General features: G+C 50.0%; 1 protein-coding gene across 1 annotated transcript in view; it reads left to right on the forward strand.

Annotated features, from left to right (window-relative positions):
- Positions 1 to 21885, forward strand: part of LOC144735107 (calretinin-like) — a 43628-nt gene extending 21743 nt beyond the window's left edge. The window contains exons 5-11 of the mRNA XM_078617521.1: positions 2986 to 3042; positions 6184 to 6261; positions 6901 to 6956; positions 7117 to 7156; positions 8782 to 8835; positions 10901 to 10972; positions 20779 to 21885. Of these exons, the coding sequence (XP_078473647.1) occupies positions 2986 to 3042; positions 6184 to 6261; positions 6901 to 6956; positions 7117 to 7156; positions 8782 to 8835; positions 10901 to 10972; positions 20779 to 20892 (471 nt within the window). The 3' untranslated portion in view covers positions 20893 to 21885. The remainder of the gene's footprint in view (positions 1 to 2985; positions 3043 to 6183; positions 6262 to 6900; positions 6957 to 7116; positions 7157 to 8781; positions 8836 to 10900; positions 10973 to 20778) is intronic.
- Positions 21886 to 24958: the final 3073 nt, after the last annotated feature.

Here is a 24958-nt window from a genome sequence, read left to right on the forward strand (position 1 = left end):
CCTAGATAACACCCATAGACTGAATGATTGAAGAGGACAGTGGCGTTACTGTGTCGGTCCATGGATTGAGATATTGACTCACATAGAGATTCCTAGACTTGCATAGAGACCCATAACAACAACACCCGCAATGCACCACTAAGTGGCAGTGACGTCACCATGGTGCCTGTTACAAGGCCAGGTTCACTTTTTGAGGCCACTTGATGTGTCAAAGGCTCGCTGACAGCAGGTCACGGGACAGAGCCAGGTGCCATGGGTTTGCTGACTGAGATGACCGGCAGATGCACCATCTGTGCCCCCTACTGTGCGAACTTGCTGCGTTGACCCGCCCGGCACTCCGCTCATTGTTGTGAGCTTGGCTCCTCTGCCCTCCGTTGTTGTTGGAGGGCGACTGCTTCCAACTGACGAGCAGCGTCCTTCACAAGCCTCCTCCATAGAGACCCACAGACCCACAGACCCACAGACCCACATACCTATATAGACACCCATTGACTCACATCGGCACGGCTTCAGGAGTAGCCTCACGGCGAATATCTTAAAAGCTGCCGGCGAATGATTGAACCGGGCAGTAGCGTTGCTGCGTGGTCCATGGGTTGAGCTTGGTGCCCGCAGCGCCAACCATCTCAGATCTCTATCATCGCCGGCAGCGGCGCTTCGTGATCGCCGCGCCTGTCACTCGCCAGGCGATCGCGATTCAGCGCTGGACCACCATCCGCAGGGGAAACTGACACCGGGCGGCTCTGCGGTTGGGTCAGCGATCAAATGCCCGTTAAATTATTCATCCAGAGCACAAAAGGGGAACATTGTTCATCCAGATCAGACTGGGATGGAAAATCCAAAAGTGTCCTTTAAATAAATAACTAAATACAAAATACATTTTTAAAAAATCGCTGATTGGCTCTCAATCAGAAGGGCACACGTTCAAATCCCAGTCAACGGTTGACTCAGAACTATCATTCCTCTTGAGTCAATAATATGAAAAGCAGCTTTGTCAATTGGTTCGCATCCATGATAACGTGGACTTTCCGCCGCTGATTCTGGGCCACCGATGGAAACGAGCGCATTGGCGTGACTCGCTTGAGCTCGAGGGACACTTTGGGCACGGAGGCACGTCCTGCAAGCTTGTTTTATTCATGGTCCAAATGGCAAAGCCTCTCGGAGATTCATAAACATTTCGGGTTATCATTACGCTTTCATGGGTTTTTTTTCTCGGAACGTCAGCGCGCATTTCGCACGATCAACTCGACGTTTTCTTTGTTCGCTAATAGGAAAGCGTGCATATGCTTCCTCTCCCCCACCCCTCCCACAGTTTAATGGAGTGAATCACAAATTAATGAATGCTTCGAATTTTTTTTTTACCAATGAATCATTTAACGACTCTAGGCTGATTGGGGGGGGGGGGGGGGATGGGGGCGAGTGGGTGTTTCATTTAACAGAAAACGCAAATTCATTCCGACTGCTCGTAATCCACCAACGGGTGGAGGAGACCTCTCACTAGCGCCGTTGGTTATGAGGTTGTCTTGACCATAGTTCACCCATGGCAGTCCAATGCCGCTTGGCGATGGTGGGAGAACCGATGAGGATATCAGAATCAGAATGCAAGACTCCTCGACTTACAAACATTCGATTTACGGCCTTCTAGAGATACGAACAAACCTGTCCATATGTCGAGTCTGTTGGAACCGAGAGTCGTAAGTTCAACCACCGTGCAATAGATGGCGGTGGTGGCATCTACATCTGCAGAACACGAAAAACCAGTGGCATCTACATCTACAGGAGATTGTACAACTTTTAAAGTTATTTACCGTGTTTAGTGTACACAATGTTTAGAATCGACAGGAGTAAAGTTGGACTTACGAACAAATAAACTTACGAACAGAGGAGTCCCTGTACGTATTTATACTGGAGGAATACGATGAGCTATAACGCCCTTTTTCACAAATGTCCAGTAGTTCACAGATGTCTATGTGACTCGCCACTGATGTTAGCCAGGGCCCGGACTCGAACTAGGCCCACATGGCTTCGTGATGCAACATGCTAACCGGCTACCTTGTACACACAAAGGCAAAGATTCCCCGTATAGCCGTTAACAGACTGTTGGGGCAAGTGCTGTTAGCGAGTAGCACCTATGAAGGTTCGAACGGTATACGAGGGGGTGAGTGGCCAGCACCACGCCCGACTGCCTTTATCTCCTTATTTGTGATGTTTACACACCACACAAGGTACTCATTTGATGCTAAGTCAACCTAGGGGAAGAATCCCAGGGTCTGTTAAGATGATCGTCACTCAGTTTAACACGTAGACTTTCGCGACCAATATTATTCATAATGGAGGTTTTTGGGTTAGATCGCGTAAGTATAAATTTGTCGAAACCCTCCACCACCCGACACAGCCAATTAGTAAGGGATTTGTCACGTAAACAAAACGCCAAATAGTTACTACTTCAGCCCAACGGTGTGTTGGTGAGTAGATTACCAGCAAAACCCAAAAACCTTCATGACTAATTATCGCCACTGGGTGTTGGCCGTGTGCGGGAATCGAACAGGGTTCCGGCGGGTTCATAGCGCAATGCGCTAACCGCTACACCTCCACTCCCCCGTACATACAACACCCCTACCTACATACACAACACCTGCGATGATACCGCAAACCTATGATTGATTACCCAGGAAAGCCTCGTTTGTTTTGGGAGGGTCCTGCCAGGTTTGATAGTTAGGGGATTGTGGCCTTATAAGCTGCCCAGAGAGGAGCCGGGGGGTGGGGGCACTTGCCCCGTGCCTCACACACAAAGAGGTTCCACCAATCAGGAGCCAAGTATTTATTTTCCTTTTCCATCGCCGCACGTGGTCTTCCGGCCCGGGTCTCGAGCCCCTTGGTCTCCGGGCGGCCGTGCCGGCCTTGATGGACCTCTAGACATCCACCTTGACCTTCGCCGTTGACCTTCCTAGCACCTCTGCCCCCCACCTTCCCCCTTTTTCGTTGCAGACGTGGAGGCGATACGACACGGACCGCAGCGGCTACATCGAGGCCAACGAACTGAAGGTGCGCCGAGGCGTAGGCGGAGGCGCTCGGATACGAGATCGATCCGTCGGTTCGTGCGGCAGAGCGCCGTGGCTTGCAGTGAAGTCGCAGAATGCCTCGGGAATAACGACGCCCACCCTCCCGCAACACTCCTCCTGATGCTGTATCACCACCGCCACCACCGCCAACACCATCATCATCACTACCAGCATCACCTCCACCACCGCAAACACCATCAGCCATCATCCACACCGCCATCAACACCAGCATCACTACCACCATCATCAATAACCGCCATTCGCCACCACCAACTCCATCACGAACAGCATCACCACCACCATCATCACCAACATCACCACCAACGCCACCACCATCACCACCAGCATCACCACCACCGTCAACATCACCACCGCCACCACACCATCACCACCAGCATCGCCACCACCACCACCATCTTCACGATTACACCATAATGCGTTGCCATCTGGCCCTGGAACTCCCCTGGGTCGACTCGGTCTCAAATGAGTACCTGGTGCGTTGTGTAAACATTGGCACTCGGGAGACAAAGGTGTGGTAAGTTTTCTTCAGTCACCAACATAGCCTTCACTACTCTAGTGCCTAGAGTGTGTGTGTGTCACTCTAGTCTCTAGCGTGTACCCCCTGTGTGTGCCTAGTGTCTAGAGCAGGGGTCCTCAAACTTTTTAAACAGGGGACCAGTTCACTGTCCCTCAGACCGTTGGAGGGCCGGACTATAGTTAAAAAAAACTATGAACAAATTCCTATGCACACTGCATATATCTTATTTTGAAGTGAAGAAACAAAACGGGAACAAATACAATATTTAAAATGAAGAACAAGTAAAGTTAAATCAACAAACTTGCCAGTATTTCAATGGGAACTATGGGCCTGCTTTTGGCTAATGAGATGGTCAATGTCCGGTTCCATATTTGTCACTGCTAGTCGTAACAAGTGATGCAAGTGTGCATCCGTTAGTCTAGATCTGGTTGGAGATTTTAAATGTTTCATTCTGGAAAAAGTTTGTTCACAGACATAAGCGCTGCCAAAGATGGTTGCCATTTTGAGTGCATGGTTCCTGAGATGAGGATATGTCTCAGAGGGGAGAAATGCATAGAAATTATGAAGGCTGCTTGACTTGAATGCGTCTTTCAGAGAGTCACAATTCTGCAGTTCAGCCAGTTCCATTTGGTAAATTGTATCCACATTTTCAATGTCAATAGAAAATGGGTTACGGAAAAGCTGTATGTCCTGTTCATGGAGATGAGGCTCTTTAAATCTAAATTGGAACTCCTTTTGCAATTTTTCCAGTTTTGTTTGGGAATGAAACCAATGGTTTTTCCGCTAACAGATTTTGAATTGTGGGGAGATGGCAGAAGTTTTCCTCCTTCACTTGTTTGATGAGGAGGCCTAATTTTACTTCAAATGCTTTGACATGTGATTGCACATCACAGATGAGCTTCCCCTTTCCTTGAAGTTGCACATTGAAACTGTTGAGTAGCTCTGTTACATTTGTCAGAAAGGCAAGGTGCCATTTCCATTCTGCATCATTGAGCTCTGGTACTTCTTTGTTTTTTGAAAACAGAAAAGCTGTAATCTGTGGAAGTAAGTCATAGAAACGTTTCAAAACTCTCCCTCGACTCAGCCAACGGACTTCTGTGTGGTACAGAACATCTTCATAGTCAACATTTAGCTCAGACAGAAATTCCTGAAATTGTCTGTGGTTTAGTGCATGAGCTCTAATGAAGTTAACAGTCCCACTTCAGTGATTTACTACACAGCGCTTGTTGGTGGATGAGGCAGTGTATGGCTATTGGATGAGAATGGTTATGTTTGTCCATATCTTGGTTAATGCGAGCAATTACTCCTTTCTTAGACCCCACCATGCTAGGAGCACCATCAGTTGTCACACTGGCTAGTTTAGCCCAGTTCAGCTCCAAACCATTCACAGTTTGGCAAACCTTTTCATAGATATCCTCTCCTGTAGTTGTTCCTTTGATGCTTTGCAGTGCAGCAAGCTCTTCTGTGACTTTGAAATAGTCATTCGTCCCACGAATAAAAATTAGAAGTTGTGCAGAATCACGAACATCATTGCTTTCGTCGAGTGCCAAGGAAAAATAGGAACGTTTTTTTTGTGGAGTTTTGCAAATGCTGATGGAAATTGTCTCCCTTTTCTTCAATCCTCCGTGTAATTGTAGGTCTTGAAAGACTCACTGTACTAAATAAATCGGCCTTCTCTGGACACATCTCTTTGGCAACAGAAAGAAGGCATTCTTTAACAAATTCTCCCTCAACGAATGGTCTGCCAGTGCACACTATTAGCTTGGCAACTTGAAAACTTTCTCGCAGTGATGAAATATTTAGCTGCTTCTGCTTCACAAAAGTATTTTGCTGAGTTGTTAATGTATTTTTCAGTTTTTATATTTTATCTTTTCTCACTTCTCCGACCAAACAATCATATTTATCTTTATGTTGAGTTTCATAGTGTCGACGTAAATTGTATTCTTTGAACACAGACACTATATTCTGGCATATCAGACACACAGCTCTTTCCTTGTACTGCATGAAAAAGTAATCATAATTCCACTTTTTTTTGAATATCCTACACTCCGAGTAAATGTTTCTCTTTCTTGACATCATTGTTTCCTAGGGAGTCAAAATTGCTATTAGTAAAATACCAATATATATACAGCGCTACAAAAACAATATACCAGCAATAACTTTGCCCACACAGAGACATACAGACTGCACTGCCCATCAATGCAGTCTGATTGGGGGAACTCCGCTTTTACCCCAGGCTCACACTGGTGCGGGTGCCATTAAAAAGTTAATTACACCTGCAGTTTTGTTCACAGATCGCAGCCCAATGAGTGCTCACCAGCGCAGCCCAATTAGTGCTCACCAGCGCAGCCCAATTAGTGCTCACCAGCGCAGCCCAATTAGTGACCATGGGCCGGATAAATGCCCTCGGTGGGCCGCATGTGGCCCGCGGGCCGTAGTTTGAGGACCCCTGGTCTAGAGTGTGTGTGTGTCACTCTAGTCTCTAGTGTGTGCCCCCTGCATGTGTCTAGTGTCTCGAGTGTGTGTGTCACTCTATAGTCTCTAGTCTCTAGCGTGTGTCCCCTGTGTGTGCCGCCGCGCTGGTAGAACTTCCTGCGCGACCTGCTGACCAAGGCCCGCAAGAAGTACGACAACGAGAAGCTGGACGAGTACACGCACACCATCGTGAGCGCCACACTCCTCCATCCACACCCTCCGCTCCCTCCGAACTCCTCCGTCTGCACCCCTCCTTCCACTCTCACTCTCTCCGCACTTACTCCCCACCCGGCTCACACACTCGCTGCCCACCAGCGAGCATCCGTGTGTGTACGTGCACATTACGGGTAGCGGGAGTGCAGCGGTTAGCGCGCCACGCCCGCGAACCCAGCGATGGATTCGCCTGCTCCGGTTCAGATGTTCACTCTCAACTCTTCCCTGATGTCCTCCGTGGCCGGGAATCCATCTCGGATCGCCGGGTTCGCGATGCAGCGAGTTTCACCGCCGCCGTCACCGCTCCACCCATCGATAGGTTTACTCGGCTCCCTTGAAGGTGGCATGGGCTGGCTCAAAGGGCGGCATACTCTGTCAGGACCGCCGAGAACTTAGGGTTGGATTCCAGGCAGCCAGTGTTTTCCCGCGGGGTTTGCTTTCAATGAAGCGAACCCCGCACGGGTTGTCGACGTCTCCCGGTCTCATCGGCAGGGTGCGGTGGCGCTGAGCCGCTTCGTCGCGAGTCTTGAGCCTCGTTCAGCTCGAGCCAAATGCCGAATCCGTCACCGCTTTGACGTTGTGTTTTTGTTTGTGTGTCCGCGTCGCTCGTTGCAGTTGAGAATATTCGACACCAACCGTGACGGCAAGTTGGGTCTGGGTGAAATGGCGAGGTGAGTGGGAGGCCCTCCGATCGTTAAGTCACCCCCCCCCGTCCCCCTCCCCCGCCCCCCACACTCCTGTCTCGTCTATCGGGTCATCTCTCCCTATCCCATATTGGATCGACATCTCCACGCTGTGTACACCTGTGTTGTTGTTTTCCGCCCACCGCAGGTTGCTTCCTGTGCAGGAAAACTTCCTGTTGAAGTTTCAGGTGAGTGCACTCGCAATTCACACAAGGATCCCCACCCCCGTATTAGTCTCAACAGACCGTTGGGGCAAGTGCTGGCGGTGAGTAGCACCTATGAAGGCCGGCATGGCACACGAGGGGGTGGGTGACCAACACCACGCCCGGCTGTCTTTGTCTCCCCAGAGGGCTATGTTTACACACTGCACCAGGGACTCATTTAAAGCTGAGTCGACCTATGGGAGGTCCAAGACCGGTTCAGATAATCACCTCTACTATTGGTCGTAAGCGGAAATCGAACTCGGGTCGACCGGGTTTGTCGCGCAGTACGCTAATAGCTGTGCCACCGCTCCTTACACACAAACACACGGAAAGGATAGGGATTTGTTCGGGACAATTTCCAATGTTATAAAAGTCTTCCTGCTGGCAGCAGTGACGTCGCCCCATGCTAACGTGACATCACCCTCGTGGTGGAGAAGAGCGCGGAAGTGGCGGCATACCTTTGTGATGTCACTTCCGGTTTTGGGATCGATCGGATACAAAGCGAAATCTCGGTGGTCTGAAACATCCTTGCTGTATATTTATAGGCCCAATTTTAGGATTTTCGCGAAATGTGAATATTCGGAGACGCGTCCCGAACAGTCACGCATCACGTATGTGCACGTAACGGGTCGTCTGTCCAAGGCGGTCGGCTCTTGCGCTCACGACGCACGCATAATGTGACGACTTGAGACAAAAACTATACACACATCAACGCGAATGCACCTTTGTGCTTTGACAGAGAACAAGACGACAACACACAGGGCTGAAAAAACACTGATTCTTGAACTGAATATTGATCCAAATCACAATAATTGTATTATCAAACGTCACAACTCCGTATAGGTCTGATATAAATCATGCGCAGTGCGTATGTGCACTGCCGTGTGGTGTAAAGGTCAGCGGCATGCCGGACTTGCAATCGTGAGGTCGCCGATTCGATTCCTTCTCCTGGTTCGATTCCATTTCCTGGAATCGAACGTGCAATCCTGAGGTCGCAGTTGAAATAACGGTGCAAGTTTCTTAAATCGCCCTACCGCCTCTTTCCACCCAGCAGTATAAATGGGGTCACCACAGTTCGTCAACCGGCAGGTCGCATGTGGTGCGGTAAAAATGAAACGAACAAAAACGAAGCTATTTTTTATTTTACCAGGTAAGGCCCCACAGAGCTACGTAGCTCTCTTTCAGAAGGGGTCTGGCTATCACAAATGATAGCTCAACGAATTGGCTTATCACGTGGATATTTATAAGCAGTCAAATCGTCTAAACGCATGTTGATTCTAAATGTGGAGGAAAAAAAGGGAAAACCCGGGGAAAAAAAATCCATGCTACCACAGGGAGAGAAACACGAAAAACTCCACATATACAGCAGGCGTGAGGGTCAGGATCGAACCCACGACCTCCTGTATAACCAGGCGATGTAGTTAACATCTCGCCAAATGTGGGTACCCCCATATCTTCCAAGAACGTCCGTCCAGCCTGGCAGAGCGGTGCCAAGATGCCCTGCAGACCTTCCCTCTAGGGGCTACACCCCCCACGTGTGTGCGCAGCAGTGTGAGCGGAGACAACTGCTGCCCCCCCTAACCGTGGAACGCTTTCCCCTTCTGCTGCAGGGAGTCAAAATGACAGCCAAGGAGTTCAACGAGATATTCGCGTACTACGACAAGGTACGGCGGAAGGAAATCGGCGGCGTTTCGTGCTTCTTTTTTTGGTACCAGCTAATTTGGCGTTCCCCGGCACAGAGCTGGACAAACACGCGTCAGGCTGCAGAGAAGTAGGAGCGGCAATCACGCATGCGTGGATTTCCGGGATGGGCATCGCAAGCTTGGCTTGACAAGCTTTTGCCACGCGCAACTGCGGACGACTCCCAATGGATGTCTGTCGCCTGTTTTTTTAAAATGTAAATCGTTTCCTTTAAAGGGAAAGTGTTCGTTCAAATCCAACTCTGTGTTACTGATGATAAAAAACCATTGCAACAGGATAAACATTGTTATTGTTTTAATTGTATATTTGTTTTAAGGGATTTGTTTACCTTTCCGATACTTTGCACTCCTATCATGTTTTTGCATTGTTGTTGTAATCTTCTGACCTGCCCCTATTGGGCATCTGTGAAAAAGAACTTCATAGCTCATCGGATTCCTCCTCCAGTATAAATAAACATTCTGATTCTGAGATTGAAAAAACGCACAAGCTGCCGGCACACGGCACAATTCCCACGATGCCTCGCGTGTGCGTCATGTGACCACCGCGTCATCCCATGCACTCCCTGAGCCGCCGGTGTCGGCGACAATACGGCTGCTGCCGCGCGTATTGAGCTGGTGGTCTGGACAAGGCTGAGAGATCATTGCTCGTGCGAAGCGCGGTGTGCGCACGTCCATGCACGCAGGGCAAAGTGGGGAGCTGACGTTTGCGAGCGGCATTAGATCGGTTCGGGTGGAAGTGTTGTTGATCAACGTGTCTTCTGTTTGTTCACACGCATGAAAGGGTTTTTTAATCTCTGAGGGGCGAGCGTCCTGCGAATGCTTTGATGACTCAAACGTGCGTGCGTCGCTTTGATGCTGCACGTTGAGTGCGTAATGGGCACTTGGCGCAACATTATTCGCGAGATGAAAAAGCGGCGCACAGGAGCGATGGGATAATCGTCGATTGCCAGCCAGTCAGCGAGCAAAACTTTTTTTCCCCTAACAAAACAAAAACTTATAGCAACAACACAGAGGCACAAAGAGCCAGGGTCACACACCCCTCCAAGTGGCCGTGGTCTAAGGAGCAGAGACAGGAGAGGGTGAGAGAACGAGGGGAGAAAGATTGGGAAAGAACGGACAGATAGTAAGGGGCCGTCCATAAATTACGTCACGCACCTAGGGGGGGTGGGTCAGACATTTGTGACGATGTGTGACGAGGGGGGGGGGGGTTGAGAAATGTGACGTCACGTAAAAATGCACAACTTTAAATAAATATAGACAACACGTTCTACTTAATTTTTTTTTTAATAAATGTTTTCTCCTACAACATCAGAGTGCAGCACCACATTAAATACGCACTACAATGACAATAGTTTAAAGCGATTTGAAGCATGTTTTATTTTGGGGGGGGGGGCAGAGTTTTGTGACGTCATATTTGAGGGGGGGTCTGACTTTTTGTGATGCCGTGTGACGAAGGGGAGTGGGCCAAAAATTGTCCAAAATCGCGTGACGTCATTTATGGACGACCCCTAAGATGGAAATGGCGTGGGAGAGATCGCGTAACGGGGGATGGACCACATTCCTGTTTGGCCATCTGCGAAAAAGAGCTTAATAGCTCATCGGATTCCTGCAGTCTGAATAAAGATTCTGATTACGAGTTAAACCCTATGTTGCTCTGGGTTCTTAGCGCAGTGCCTATGCCACTACAACACCGCCCGCTACATTACATCCACACAGACTGGCAGAGCCAGCGTTGTTCGTGAGCTTTGAGATCCAGCTTATGGCATTGATCTCGTCCTCATCCAGAGGTTTTATGTCACCAATTCAAAGATTCAGTGTGGTGTAATGAATGTACATGATTAATATATAAACCCTGACCAATCAGGGGCCCCCAAAGGTTAGGCTACCAGTTTGGCTGGAGCAGTCTGGAAGTCTGTTCTGGTGTCCCCCCGAACCTTCCCCCCCACCCCTCCCCTTGATGCTGGGGGGGGGGGGCGAGGTGTGAAAGTTTTCACGGCCGAGGCATTGCTCTGTGCGTTCATCGTTTCAGGACGGGAGCGGCTACATCGACGAGAACGAGCTGGACGCCCTGCTCAAGGACTTGCTGGAGAAGAACAAGCAGGTACAGCCCGAACGCGTTCCCTACACACTCGCTCGCCGGAGTAATGTTCGAGCGCCTGACTCCCGCCCGTACGTACATATGTACGGAGACTCGTCTACTTACGAACGAGTTTGGTTCTCGAGGTCTGTTCGTAAGCCAATTTGTTCGCAAGTCCAACTTTACTCCTGTACAAACACGTTGTACGCCATGTACACTTAAAAGGGGTAATGTATAATCTCCTGTAGATGTAAATGCCACTGGTTCTTCATGTTCTGCAGATGTAGATGCCATCGGTTCTTCATGTTCTGCAGATGTAGATGCCACTGGTTCATCATGTTTTGCAGATGTAGATGCCACCAGTTCTTCATGTTCTGCAGATGTAGATGCCACTGGTTCATCATGTTCTGCAGATGTAGATGCCACCGGTTCTTCATGTTCTGCCGATGTAGATGCCACTAGTTTTTCACATTCTGCAGATGTAGATGCCACTGCCACCATCTATTGCACGGCGGTTGAACTTACGACTCTCAGTCCGAACAGGCAACTGGACATACGGATAGGTTTGTTCGTATCTATGATAGTTTGTAAGTCGAATTTTCGTAAGTACTCCTGGTATGTTGAATTTATATTGCACCGTACGTAGCCAACCGTGCTAATCAGAGTTGCGGGTAAAGGACAACAAACTAAACACAATAAGCAGTTCTAAAGAACGAGATTTCAATCGAGATGATTTAAAATTGCACAGCTCCAGTGACTTCCTAACATCGGAAGGAAGAGCATTCCAGACGGCTGCAGAAGCGCATCTGAAAGCGCCACGTGAATGCAGCGACCATATTTTATCGATGGCCAGCCAAAAGCCGCCGCTGTTCCTGTGAGGATGAGCGGAGTTCGCGTGATGGTGGTTTATCCTGCGCACATGTCATGTGATCACCGCATGGCATATGCAGCGCAGTGCACTCAGCCTTGTCGATACCACCAGTTCACAGTCACACGTGCAAATTTTGAGAGATATGGAAGGGTGGAGATGCAGGAGAGCGTGTGGAGTACAGTGAGTTGAGAGGGGAGAGCTGGGGGAGTACATTGAGGGTGATCACGTGAGATGAAAGGGGAGAGTTAGGAGATTGTGTTGAGAGTAAAGTTACACATGAGGAGAGAGGTAGGAGAGTGCAGAATCGGACATTTTTTTTATCGTAATCTATTTGTTTGAGGAAAACCTGGTCTATTCTTCCATTAACTATTCACAAATTCTACTACTGTATAGTGTTTTCACTGTACACTATAGTGTTGTTGGTGTAGAATGTAAAAATGTTAAACGTAAAACTAAAATTCTGTATAGGGATGTTGAGTAAACGTTGTCTTTGGCTTTTGCCGGTCACGCGCTTGAGGTGCCCATACATGCTTGCGAATGTGTGCGACGTTGTCACGCCAACGCAACTAAAACCCATCACTTCAACTACAAACCATCACCTCAACCACAAACCATCACTTCAACTACAAACCATCACCTCAACTACAAACCATCACTTCAACTACAAACTATCACTTCAACTACAAACTATCACTTCAACTACAAACCATCACTTCAACTACAACCCATCACAACAAAGAAGTGATCGTCGTCTTGCCATTTAAAACTACTCTGCAGGGTTTGTGAATCGGTGTAACTCCTCTGAAGCAGGCCCATGGCTTGACACTTGACAGGACTCAATACTGCAACGTCCACCTGCGTTGTCTTTTATGTTGTTACAAATCATTAGCCGTCTCAGTCGTGGGGGTTGTTTGGACCATACTTCACCACGCTGGTCAGTGCGGGTTGGTGAAGAGGGTGGTGGGGGGTGCTCATGATCGGTTCAGATACCACTGACGTTACAACTTAACAATTTTTTTATTTTACCAGGTAAAGCCCACTGAGCTATATAGCTCTTTTTCAGAAGTGGCTTATCATGTGGACATGTATAGCAGCCAAATACTCTAAACGTGCGATTTTGATTCTAAATGTGGAGGGGAAAACCGGAGGACCTGGAGAGAGAGAGAGACCACAAACTCCAAATATACAGCAGCAGGCGTCAGGGTCGCGATCAAACCCACGGCCTCCTGCATACAATGGGGAGGTAGTTGGCATCTCGCCACCGTAAACCATGGCCGGGATTCGAACTCGGGTCACGAGCACTGGGCCACCGCCGTGCGTCCTCGTTGTCCGCCATCGTTGATGACGAAGCGACGGTGGGGGTTGTTGTTACTCTTAGGTTTTTTCGATAAAGTCACGTAGGTAAAAAATAAAATTACTAAAAGTAAAAATAGAAATAAAATAAAGTAATAAATCACGACGTTTCGGAGGCAACACAAGTCTCCGTCATCAGGTGAGACTTGTGTTGCCTCCGAAACGTCGTGATTTATTATTTCAGTTTATTTTTATTATTACTTTGAGTAATTTTATTTTTTACCTACGTGACTTTACCGAAAAAACATAAGAGTATGAATCCTTGCAGTCACGAAAGCTTCAAATCTGGGGTTGTTGTTGTTCTTGCTGCTCAGTGTTTGTGCAGCACCGCCAACGCAGACCCCCTCCCCTTCCCTAGTCAACAGCGTTGCTTAATTATCCACGGAATATAGTTTGCGCTGAAGGCCTGTCAGCCAAAAGGTCAATTAACTTAACCTTCCGGTACAAGGGGGCTTTTTCCCCCTCATTCATCGGTTTTTTGTTTGTTTCTAGAGCCGTTGTTTGAAGTGACCTTCTGACCTTGCCCGGGCTGCCCTTTTTTAGACTCTGACGCGGGCCACGTTATCTTGGCTCAGAGCTCAGCGGTGATTCGCCTGATCATGAATATACTCTTTGGTTCTTTCGGTAAAGTCACGTAGGTATAAAATGAAATAAACTAAATCACGACGTTTCGGGCGCAACACAAGTGGGACAATCACAAGCAATAACATTTTATTTTTTGTTTTGCCCATTTCAGCAATTGTTGTTGCTGTGGTTGTCCTACCTGATGATGGATGCTTGTGTTGTGCCCGAAACGTCGTGATTGAATTGATTTTATACCCACGTGACTTTACCGAAAGAACCAAAGAGTATGGATCCCTGCAGTCACAAAAACTTCAAATCTAGATTAATCATGAATATGTTAATTATGCTTAGCCTCATCATGATTATGTTAATTATGTTAATTTTTATTTGTGTCATCATTTTTGTTACTTATATTGTGCCTGTTTGTGAATATGTTCATTATGATTTGCCTGATCTTGAATATGTTCATTACTTTTGCCTGGTCGTGAATATGTCAATTATTCTTTGTATGAACATGGATATGTTCATTATTCTGCCCTACGGGTTGGCAGAGAGCCGGTGCAGCGACGGTTGATTCTGGGAAGGCATTATTCCCGGATTACTGTTTTAATGACCATCTTGTGTTACGTATTGTAAAGTTTTGCGCTGAACTAGGACCCGTTTCGGGGACTGGCACTTCTTCGTAACACGTACATTATCTACTGATTTACTTTATATGAAGAAGAGCCAAAACGTCGCCTATTATATATATTTATTTATTTTATAAAGACAAACATCCCCCATATTGTCTTCAACAGACTGTAGTCTGTCGACTTCAACAGACTGTAGCCTGTAGTCTGTTGAAGTATTTTCTTAATAGGCCCCCCACACACACACGATGTTGTTATCGACGTACACGTTGAGTTCCTTGTCGTTGTTTGTGCTTGTGCATCACCTTTGGTTTAAACAAATCTGACTGCCGATGAGCCACTGGTTGTTGAAACGACACCACAGTTTTGCTCGTATCAAATCAATGCTCCTGAAAACTCCCAGAAGGCCCTGTGGCCTGATGAGATGTGACTTTGTTGTTGTTGTTGTTAGGGAAGAGGAAAATTTGGGAAGGAAACGTATCGTGCGGTTATTTATTTGACTACATTCAGAAGTTGGACACAGAGAGTGACAAACGTAGAAGTAAGAAAAAGGCTGAACACAACAGAAGACTTGATGCAAGTGTTAATGAGAAGGAAACTGAGCTTAATATAAGAATGTTCTTATAATGCCCCACACACACACGTGATGTTGTTATTGACGTACACGTTGAGTTCCTTGTTGTTGTTTGTGCTTGTGCACCACGTGAGCTTGTTTGGGCACACATGCAGGTTGGAGGACAAGAGGAAAATAAAAAAACTGTAATAATAGAGGGAACTGGAAGAAGAGCCTGTGGAGAATGGCTGGGTGACGTGAGAGATTGGTGCCAGAGAGATGCGCATCGCCTCGGCGTGTTGGCACAGGCTAGCGGGAAGTGGGAACAAGTGGCAAAAATTGCAGTGGGCACCTGCGAGCAATTCTGCCCATGGAGTTTGATTGATTGACATTCAGAAGTTATAGTAATAGGTTTTTACCCTTTCAACTGGTACAAAAACTGACACCTTTATACAAGGCATCATGTTTGCAATAACCACAACACAAGCAGTCAAAATGCAAACAAAAAGAAACAACTCTGATGATGATAATGCTATGCACTGTCCTTGAAGTTGATGTGTCAGTTTTTGTACCAGTTGAAAGGGTAAAAACCTATTACTATATTTTGCCACTGGTAAAGGAGGTCTCATAGTATTCAGAAGTTAATTTACATAATCCGGCGCTTGGTGTTGTCACAAGAGCCGTGTATAGTGATCGATTGGCCACCTTAATGACGACCAACGCTCCCAAGTTCAGACGCACTCGGTTCATGAGATCAAGTCACCCGTGGGAGAGCGAGTGGCTTGCCGTCGTAAGTTTGGGGTAGGGGTTCGATCCCGATTCTGCCGCCTGTGGTCGCATGGATTTTTCTCCGGGTCCTCCGGTTTTTCTCTCTACATTTAAAGTACTGCTATAAATGTACACGCGATAAGCCACTTTGTTGAGCTATCATTTGTGGCCAGGTCACTTCTGAAAAGGAGCTACGGTGTTGAGCTCAGTGGGCCTTACCACCGAGCAACCAGCTAGTGTCAAGCACAATCCCCGAACTGACACAAATGCACGCGGATATGCAACGTGAAGCGATTGCCTCCTCACTCACCCCGCATACGCCAGAGGCGTGGACGCGTGGTCTGAGTGAACCGTAGCTGTGTTTGTGGGTTTGTGCGGCGTGGTGAGAGGGACCCGCCGCATCTAAGAAGTTGAGAACCCCTCGTGTTGATGTTGGGTAGACGAGGCAGAGTTATACGAGAGGACGATGGTAGGATATCCATGTGCACGCAGCACACACACATACATGATGCATCGCACACGCGTCACACTCAGGCCAGGCGGTGGCGGTGGTGGTGGTGGCAGTAGTGGTGGTGGTGGCAGTAGTGGTGGTGGCCACGCTGCTCATGGCTGCTGTGACCCAGCGCTGTGGAGGCAGCAGTGAGGGTTGGTGGATCACGCACAGATGGGCTGTGAAACTCTCTTCCCGTGGGCGGCACAGCGAGCGGACTAATCGCCATCTGTTTCCATCTTTACGAGGGATAGAGTGTTGCCCCCTCGCGCAAGGCGTGGGATTCCTCCTCCGGATACTCCTGTGTCCTCCTTCCCACGTGAATAATAAGCACTTGCCATGAATCGGCTGAAAACATCTTGAAATAAAAAACCCAATGTGGCAGGGTCCTCCCGAGAACAAGTCCGTGGACTCAGTGTGGCATTCCTGGATAGATACGCAATGTATTATTATCATCAACATTACAGGTCAAAAATACAACCCATGGGATTTGAAATCGTGCTGATATTCGGTTCAAACTTTTTGTTTTACTTCATGAGCTTCTGGGAGCAGGAGGCTTTGGCTTTGCTTGCTTCTGTCCAGCACAACACGGAGTGCACAGATGCCAGGCGTCCAGTCTGCATTAACCGCACATACTTACGGCAAAACATGGTCGCCTTTTGCCGTTGTTCTCTGCTTTAACATTGGGGAGACAAGGCCATATAGAAGGCTGCCACTTGTGTAGGCAAATACGTTTAAAAGACGACGCATATATTATCAGAGCATGTTTGTTTGCATGTTTTGCTACAAGTACGTGTGGTTTTTGCAGACTTAGTGCCTTGCAAAATGTATCTATTTGGTGTTTAAATATCCTAACACCTCCTGTTTTATTGCCAGAAAGGGTAAAACCTATTCTTATTTTTCATCATAATAGCTGTCATCTTTTGTGTGCATCTCTCCTCCCTGCTTCCAACTAACGCTGCATCGTCTGTCTGTCTTCTCCCACCTCACTACACCAACATCTCTCGTCTGTTTCTTCCGTCATCTCACTCTAGAATATCATACGTTGAAAGAATTGTATAGATGTTAGCCATTGCCATAAACTGAACTCGGGTCGACGGGTTCATAGTGGAGTGCGTTCACCACCGTGCCACTGCTCTTAGCATATGGGTACATAATACACACAAAGACGAAGATCCACCATATAGCCTTAACGGACTGTTGGGGCAAGTGCTATTAGCGAGTAGCACCTATGAAGGCCGGCACGGCACACGAGGGGTGGGTGGCCAGCACCAAGCCCGGCCGCCTTTGTATCCCTAGTACCGATATTTACACACCACACCAATTACTCATTTTAGGCTGAGTCGACCTCGAGGAGGCCCAGGACCGGTTCAAATAATCGTCATCGGTGTTAGCCGTTAAGCGGGGATTTAACTTTGATCGCTGGGTTCGTAGGGCAGCACGCTACTCGCTACACTACCGTATATCACGCATACACACACAACACGCATACACATCACACACAAACACCCACACAAAGCACACACACCACACACACCACGTACGCACACCCGCCCACCACAAACACACAAACACGCAGCGCTGCGCTCGAAGCAATTTCAAAAGTATTTATTCCCCAGAAACGGCTTTTGATGAAAGTTCAAGCTCACAAAAGGGGCGAGTAACTAAACAATGGAACAAGGAGCTCGCTAAATAACGAGCGCGGGACGCAGCTGGGGCAGGCGGAGCAGCGCGCAAATGAAACCGCACTCGCGCTAGGAGATGTTAACTACCTCGCCTGGTATGCAGGAGGTCGTGGGTTAAATCTTGACCCTGACGCCTGCTGTAAATTTGGAGTTTCATGGTGGCGAGATGTTAAAATCCTTGCCTGGTATGCAGGAGGTTGTAGGTTCGATCCCGATCCCGACCCTGACGTCTGCTGTATATTTTGAATGTGCGTGTCTCTCTCCCCGTGGTGGTCGCATGGATTTGTATGCGGGTCATCTGGGTTTCCCCTCCGTATTTAGAATCAGCGTGCGCTTAGAGCAGTGTTTTTAGCCTGGGTTGCACGCACCCCCTGGAATTGCGAGATGCCCTTTCTGGTGGGGTGAGACGGACCAGATTTTTTTGGAAGGTAAATCGTCAAAAGCACAAATTAATCACGGCCATGTAACGACTTTCAATCTAGATTTGAAGTTTTCGTGACTGCAGGAATCCATACTCTTTGGTTTTTTCGGTAAAGTCACGTAGGTATAAAATAAATGTAATTAATTAAATAAAAAATGTTATTAAGAAAATGTATTGTATTTATTTTATTTTATACCTACGTGACTTTACCGAAAGAACCAAAGAGTATGTAACGACTTTGTTTAATCAACCCTATGTATTTATTAGCATTATGCATTTATAATAATGGAGAACCAATGGGGGATTGCGGCCTGCAGTGAAGGTTAAGAACCACTGGTTTAGGGTATGTGGCTGCTCTGCATTTCCATGCGCTGACAAGTCACTTCGTTGAGTGATCATTTGCGATTGCCAACCTCGCTTCTGGAAAAAAGAGCCACGCAGCTAAGTGGGCTTTCACCTGGTGTGTACATTTTTTAAATAATAGTTTAAACGGTGGCTTTTAGTTTTTATCGCCGCTGGGACAAACTCGCGCGTCGCTTTCAAGGCTCCGAGAGGAAGTGAGCGGAGAGTGGGGAGCTCAACGGTGCAGCGATGGTTGCGTTACCTCGCAGCGCTCACCAGGAGGGCATCTGCGAGGCCGCAGGAGGCGAGTTAGAGCAGCGGTCCCCAACGTGTTTGGCACCAGGGACCCGTTTCGTGGGAGACAATTTTTTCACGGACCGGGGGGTGGGGGGGTCATCATTGGGTCTTTCCCTCTTTTCAAAGAAGCTCTCCAGCGACGTGCGTTATTTACTCGTTGTGGCGACTAGGGGTTAGAGCTTGTGGGCTCACCAACACTGTGACACTGAGACAAGTGTGCAGTGCGGGAAAGAGGCACGGACGGAAGTGGTCAATAATAAAACGATGGGGGCGGGCCACGCGCGGACTCACCGCTCCCACCTCCTGCTGCTGTGCGGCCCGGTTCCTAACAGGTCACGGACCGGTACCGGTCCGCGGCCCGGGGGTTTGGGACCCCTGAGTTAGAGAGTCGGTTAGTGAGAGAGACGGTTGGTGAGAGAGCCGGTGAAGATGGTGAGCCGCCCAGAGCCATCCTGGAGGAAGCCCCCGGGCAGAACGCCACGTGGTGCCCCCCCCCGCCCTCCTCATTCATCACGAGGAGCAAGGTCAACCACAACTCCCAATGTGGTGCCCCGATTTCGTGTGAGGCCTGGGGGAAAGTTGTCCCGTTTGCTACCCACTCTGGACAATTCCCGCCCACAGCCGCGTTGTATATACTCTCTTATCGTAATTTACTTATTTATCCGTGAGAGTCACAGTTGAGTCAAAGGTCTCGTGTTCAGCAGGATCCTGCCGCTACATTGGGTTTTTATTCTCAGATATTTTCAGACAATGCATGGCGAGTTGTGTTTAATACACAAGTCGGAGGAGGAAACCGAGCACCCAGATACACCCCAGGGCTTGCGCGAGGGGGCAACGCTGTATCCCCCCGTGCAGATGGAAACAGATGTGCGCTTAGTCCGCTTGTTGGGTACGGGCACCTCCTGGAACCCCTACCCACGGGAAGGGAGCTTCACAGCCCATCTGTGTGTGATCCACCAACCCTCGCCGCTGCCTCCACACCGCTGGGTCACAGCAGCCACGTGCAGCAGTAGCGGAGCCACGATCAGCATAGAGCTGCTTTCTGTGTTTAGTTTGTTGTCCTTCCACCGCACCTCTATATACAGTAGACATTTTTCAGAAGCGACCTGGCCACAAATGATAGCTCAACAAAGTGGCTGTCGCGTGGACATTTGTAGCAGGAGCTAAATACTCTGAACGCACGTCGATTATAATCCTTGCAGTCACGAAAAATTAAAATCTAGATTCTAAATGTGAAGGGGAAAAACCGGAGGACCCGGAGACACGCAAATTCAAAATATACAGCATGCGTCAAGGTCGGGATCGAACTCACGACCGCATGCATACCAGACGAGGTAGTTAACATCTCGCCACCATGAAACTCCAAATATACAGCAGTCGTAACGGTTGGGTTCGAACCCACAACCTCCAGCATACCAGCCGAGGTAGTGAACATCTCCGAGCCACCGTGGCACCTGGCGAGTGAAACTGAAATCCCCGGGGATTCTCATCCCAGCGCGTTGCGGTTGTTCACAGCGCGTTCACCACTCGTGCGTGTGTGTGTGTGTGCTGTGTGCGCGTGTGTGTGTGTGTGTGTGCTGTGTGTGTGTGTGCGCGTATGTGCGCGTGTGTGTGTGCGCGTATGTGTGTGTGTGCGCGTATGTGCGCGTGTGTGTGTGCTGTGTGTGTGTGCTGGGTGTGTGTGTGCGTGTGTGTGCTGTGTGTGTGCGCGTGTGCGCTGTGTGTGTGCGCTGTGTGTGCTGTGTGTGCGCTGTGTGTGTGCTGTGTGTGCGCTGTGTGTGCTGTGTGTGTGCTGTGTCTGCGCTGTGTGTGTGTGCGCTGTGTGTGTGCGCGCTGTGTGTGCGCTGTGCCCCACAGGAGACGGACATCCAGGCCATGACGGTCTACCGCAAGAACATCATGGCCCTCTCGGACGGCGGGAAGCTCTACAGGAACGAGCTGGAGCGAGCGCTCTGCTCCGAGACCCTCTAATGCCTCCACCCCGCCCACGCTGCACCCAGCCCCACGTTCCCTACCCAGCCTGCGCTCCCATATTGCCCCCGCCCCTACGTGGCCACAATCAGGAGTTGAAACCTCTGCAGAGTCTGGCGACTGCAAACAGCGGTCGAAGTTTTAAATCGAATTCCGAACGGTTGACGCTGCGTGTCGTCGGACGCGCGACGTCCGTTCCGACGTTTTTCGCTCCACAAGCCGGGGAGGAATTTTTCAGCTCCTCCTGCAGTTCTTTGAAAGCACGTGGAGCGAAACGTCGAACATCGCGCCTAGACAACACGCGGGAACAAACTCGAATTCGCAATCGGAGAGGCTCAACCGATGTACCGCTCGAGCGAGTCGCGGGGCTCTGCTCGTCTCAGTCGGCAACCCCGAGCCAGCTGTGGAAATTCCACATTCCCATGCCAGGGAGCAGTCTGCCCACGGAACGGCCGCGATTGATAATCCTGAAGAGTGGCTCTCTGGTCAGGGCCAGGGTGTGAACTCGTGGTTTTATTAGTCGACTACAAAATGAGCGAAATATCAGCCGATATAATTTAAAAACGACGATCCAAAACTATAATTATTTCGAAAACAGCCAAAGTGATTTCTTACCCAATTGCCTACAGCCAGTAGTGGGAAAATCCCCATTCCTATGGCGGGGGAGAGACGCTCCATCGGACAACCACTTTTGAATTGCCCACAAAATGTTACTAATTCTATCGGCCCCAGAGGGATGATGGGCGGAGTCAACTCCCAACCAGGATTTGAACTCGCGCGACCTTTCTGATTGCTGCGAGCCGTCCAGAATCGGAATCTCGATTTTAGACCGGAAGAAATCCGATGAGCTAGGAAGCTCTTTTCCCCCCACAGATTCAGTTGAGGGACGCGTCAGACAAATTCACAACGACAGCCGGAACAAAAACACAACGGCGGGAGTGCAAAGCAGAGGGGAAAGCGAGGCAAGTCGCTAACCATAAATAAAAACAAAAATACGAATCGCACAAGCACATCAATCGGCGCTCGCTCTCTCCACACTTGGACCCCATCCCCTGTGAGCAATCATTCCGCTCCAGCCGGTGGCCACGGCGGGAGAGCTCCAGACGTGAAGAGGTGTCACTTCTGACTGGCGACCCCTCCCTCCGCCCCCCACCCACTGCCCACTCGCTGCAAGCTTTGCATGTGCAGTGCCCCCCTCCTCCTCCTGCTGCCCCCACCCCCCCAAGGCTCGCGTAATAAACGAGCGTCGCTCGAGCGAAAGCCGAGATGGGAGACGACGCAAATCCCCCTCCCCACCCCTGCCCCCCATGATGACGATGAGAGCGAATTTCTTACCGCGGCTACCGCCACCGCCGCTCGCCTGCTGCTGCTGCGGTGGTGGTGGCGGCGGTGGCGTCTGCGCTTCAGCGGCGTGCATGTGGTGACGTTTCGCTTGCCGAGTGTGTCCTTGATTCCGTGTTTACTTCTGGAGTTTTGCGGTTGTTTTTCTCCCCCCCTCCCCCTCTCTCTCTCTCTCCTCCCCATGCATCATCGTCGTCGTCTGGAAGCCTTGTTCGCCTCCGCGTTGCTTTTTAGCTGCGGTACGCATCGGCTGAAATCCCGTGGTGGTGGTGGCGATGGTGGTAGTGGTGGTGGTAGTGGTGGTGGTGCTCATAACCGGGAGCGGTTAGCACGCACTGCGCTACGAACCCGGTGACCCGAGTTCAATTCATGCTGAACGGCTACCACCAGTGACGATTATTTGAACCAGTCCTGGGCCTTCCCGAGGTTGACTCAGCCTCAAATTAGTACCTGGCGCGGCGTGTAAACATCATCGCCGCCGTGGAGACAAAGACGGCCGGGCGTGGCGTTGGCCACCCACCCCCTTGTGTACCCTGCCGGCCTTCATAGGTGCTCGCTAACAGCACTTGTCCCAACAGTCTGTTAAGGCTATACGGGGGATCTTTATCTTCACCATCGTCATCACCATCGTCATCATCGCCATCATCACTGCCCCGCCTGTCCCCCCCAAAACTCTGTGTGGATTTAATATGGGGAATGTTTTATTGAAGAGAGGGAAGCTTGCCCCCCCCAACCCCCCACCTTGACTGTTAAGAACAACACGTGACCCCTACTTCACATCCATCTCAAGCTGGTCCAATCACCATCAACACTACCATCAAGCTGGTCCAATCACCCTCAACAATGCCATCAAGCTGGTCCAATCACCCTCAACAATGCCATCAAGCTGGTCCAACCACCACCAACAATGAGAGCGCATCATGACCGCCAATCACCATGCATTTGGCGCTTCACAGTCAGATTCGATCTCTATTAGGAGGAATCCGATGAGCTATAAAGCTCTTTGTCATAGATGTTCAGTAGGGGGCACGGGGTCAGAAAGTTACAACAAACACAATGCAAAAAAGGAGTGCAAATTAGATAAAAGTTAAGCAAGGCAGTTAACATAAATACAAACACATAAAGGATCTTAGTACAAATTGCAAAAGTACGTACATTCCTGTCGATTTTTCAACACTAAATTCAAGTTATGGCAAGGCAGCAAAACAACAACAGTCCCAGACCACACCAAGACAACACACACAGTTCATCAATAAAAGCTGCACATTAAAATTGAACTATCGATACTGCACGGCTAAGGTTTGAAGCCACAAATAGCATTAGCAGCAATGACGTCAACATAATCGCGGCTTCGGTTCCATCGATGTGATGACAGGCGCACCGCCACCATCAACACCATCACGCCCTGGCCACTATCAACACCATCACGTCCTCACCACCATCAACACCATCACGCCCTCGCCACCATCAACACCATCACGCCACCATCAACACCATCACGCCACCATCAACACCACCACACCCTGGCCACCACCAACACCATCACGCCCCGGCCACCATCAACACCATCACGCCCTGGCCACCATCAACACCATCACGCCCTGGCCACCATCAACACCATCACGCCCTGGCCACCATCATGCCCTCGCCACCATCACCACCGTCACGCCCTGGCCACCATCAACACCATCACGCCCTGGCCACCATCATGCCCTCGCCACCATCAACACCATCACGCCCTGGCCACCATCAACACCATCACGCCCTGGCCACCATCACGCCCTGGCCACCATCACGCCCTGGCCACCATCACGCCCTGGCCACCATCACGCCCTGGCCACCATCACGCCCTGGCCACCATCACGCCCTGGCCACCATCACGCCCTGGCCACCATCACGCCCTGGCCACCATCACGCCCTGGCCACCATCACGCCCTGGCCACCATCACGCCCTGGCCACCATCACGCCCTGGCCACCATCACGCCCTGGCCACCATCACGCCCTGGCCACCATCACGCCCTGGCCACCATCACGCCCTGGCCACCATCACGCCCTGGCCACCATCACGCCCTGGCCACCATCACGCCCTGGCCACCATCACGCCCTGGCCACCATCACGCCCTGGCCACCATCACGCCCTGGCCACCATCACGCCCTGGCCACCATCACGCCCTGGCCACCATCACGCCCTGGCCACCATCAACACCATCACGCCCTGGCCACCATCATGCCCTCGCCACCATCAACACCATCACGCCCTGGCCACCATCAACACCATCACGCCCTGGCCACCATCAACACCATCACGCCCTGGCCACCATCATGCCCTGGCCACCATCACCACCATCACGCCCTGGCCACCATCACCACCATCACGCCCTCGCCACCATCACCACCATCACGCCCTGGCCACCATCAACACCATCACGCCCTGGCCACCATCATGCCCTCGCCACCATCAACACCATCACGCCCTTGCCACCATCAACACCATCACGCCCTGGCCACCATCATGCCCTCGCCACCATCAACACCATCACGCCCTGGCCACCATCACGCCCTCGCCACCATCAACACCATCACGCCCTGGCCACCATCAACACCATCACGCCCTCGCCACCATCAACACCATCACGCCCTGGCCACCATCAACACCATCACGCCCTGGCCACCATCAACACCACCACGCCCTGGTCACCATCATGCCCTCGCCACCATCAACAC

Source organism: Lampetra planeri, chromosome 54 (assembly GCF_965212315.1).
Source record: "Lampetra planeri chromosome 54, kcLamPlan1.2.h2, whole genome shotgun sequence".
Classification (NCBI taxonomy): domain Eukaryota; kingdom Metazoa; phylum Chordata; class Hyperoartia; order Petromyzontiformes; family Petromyzontidae; genus Lampetra; species Lampetra planeri.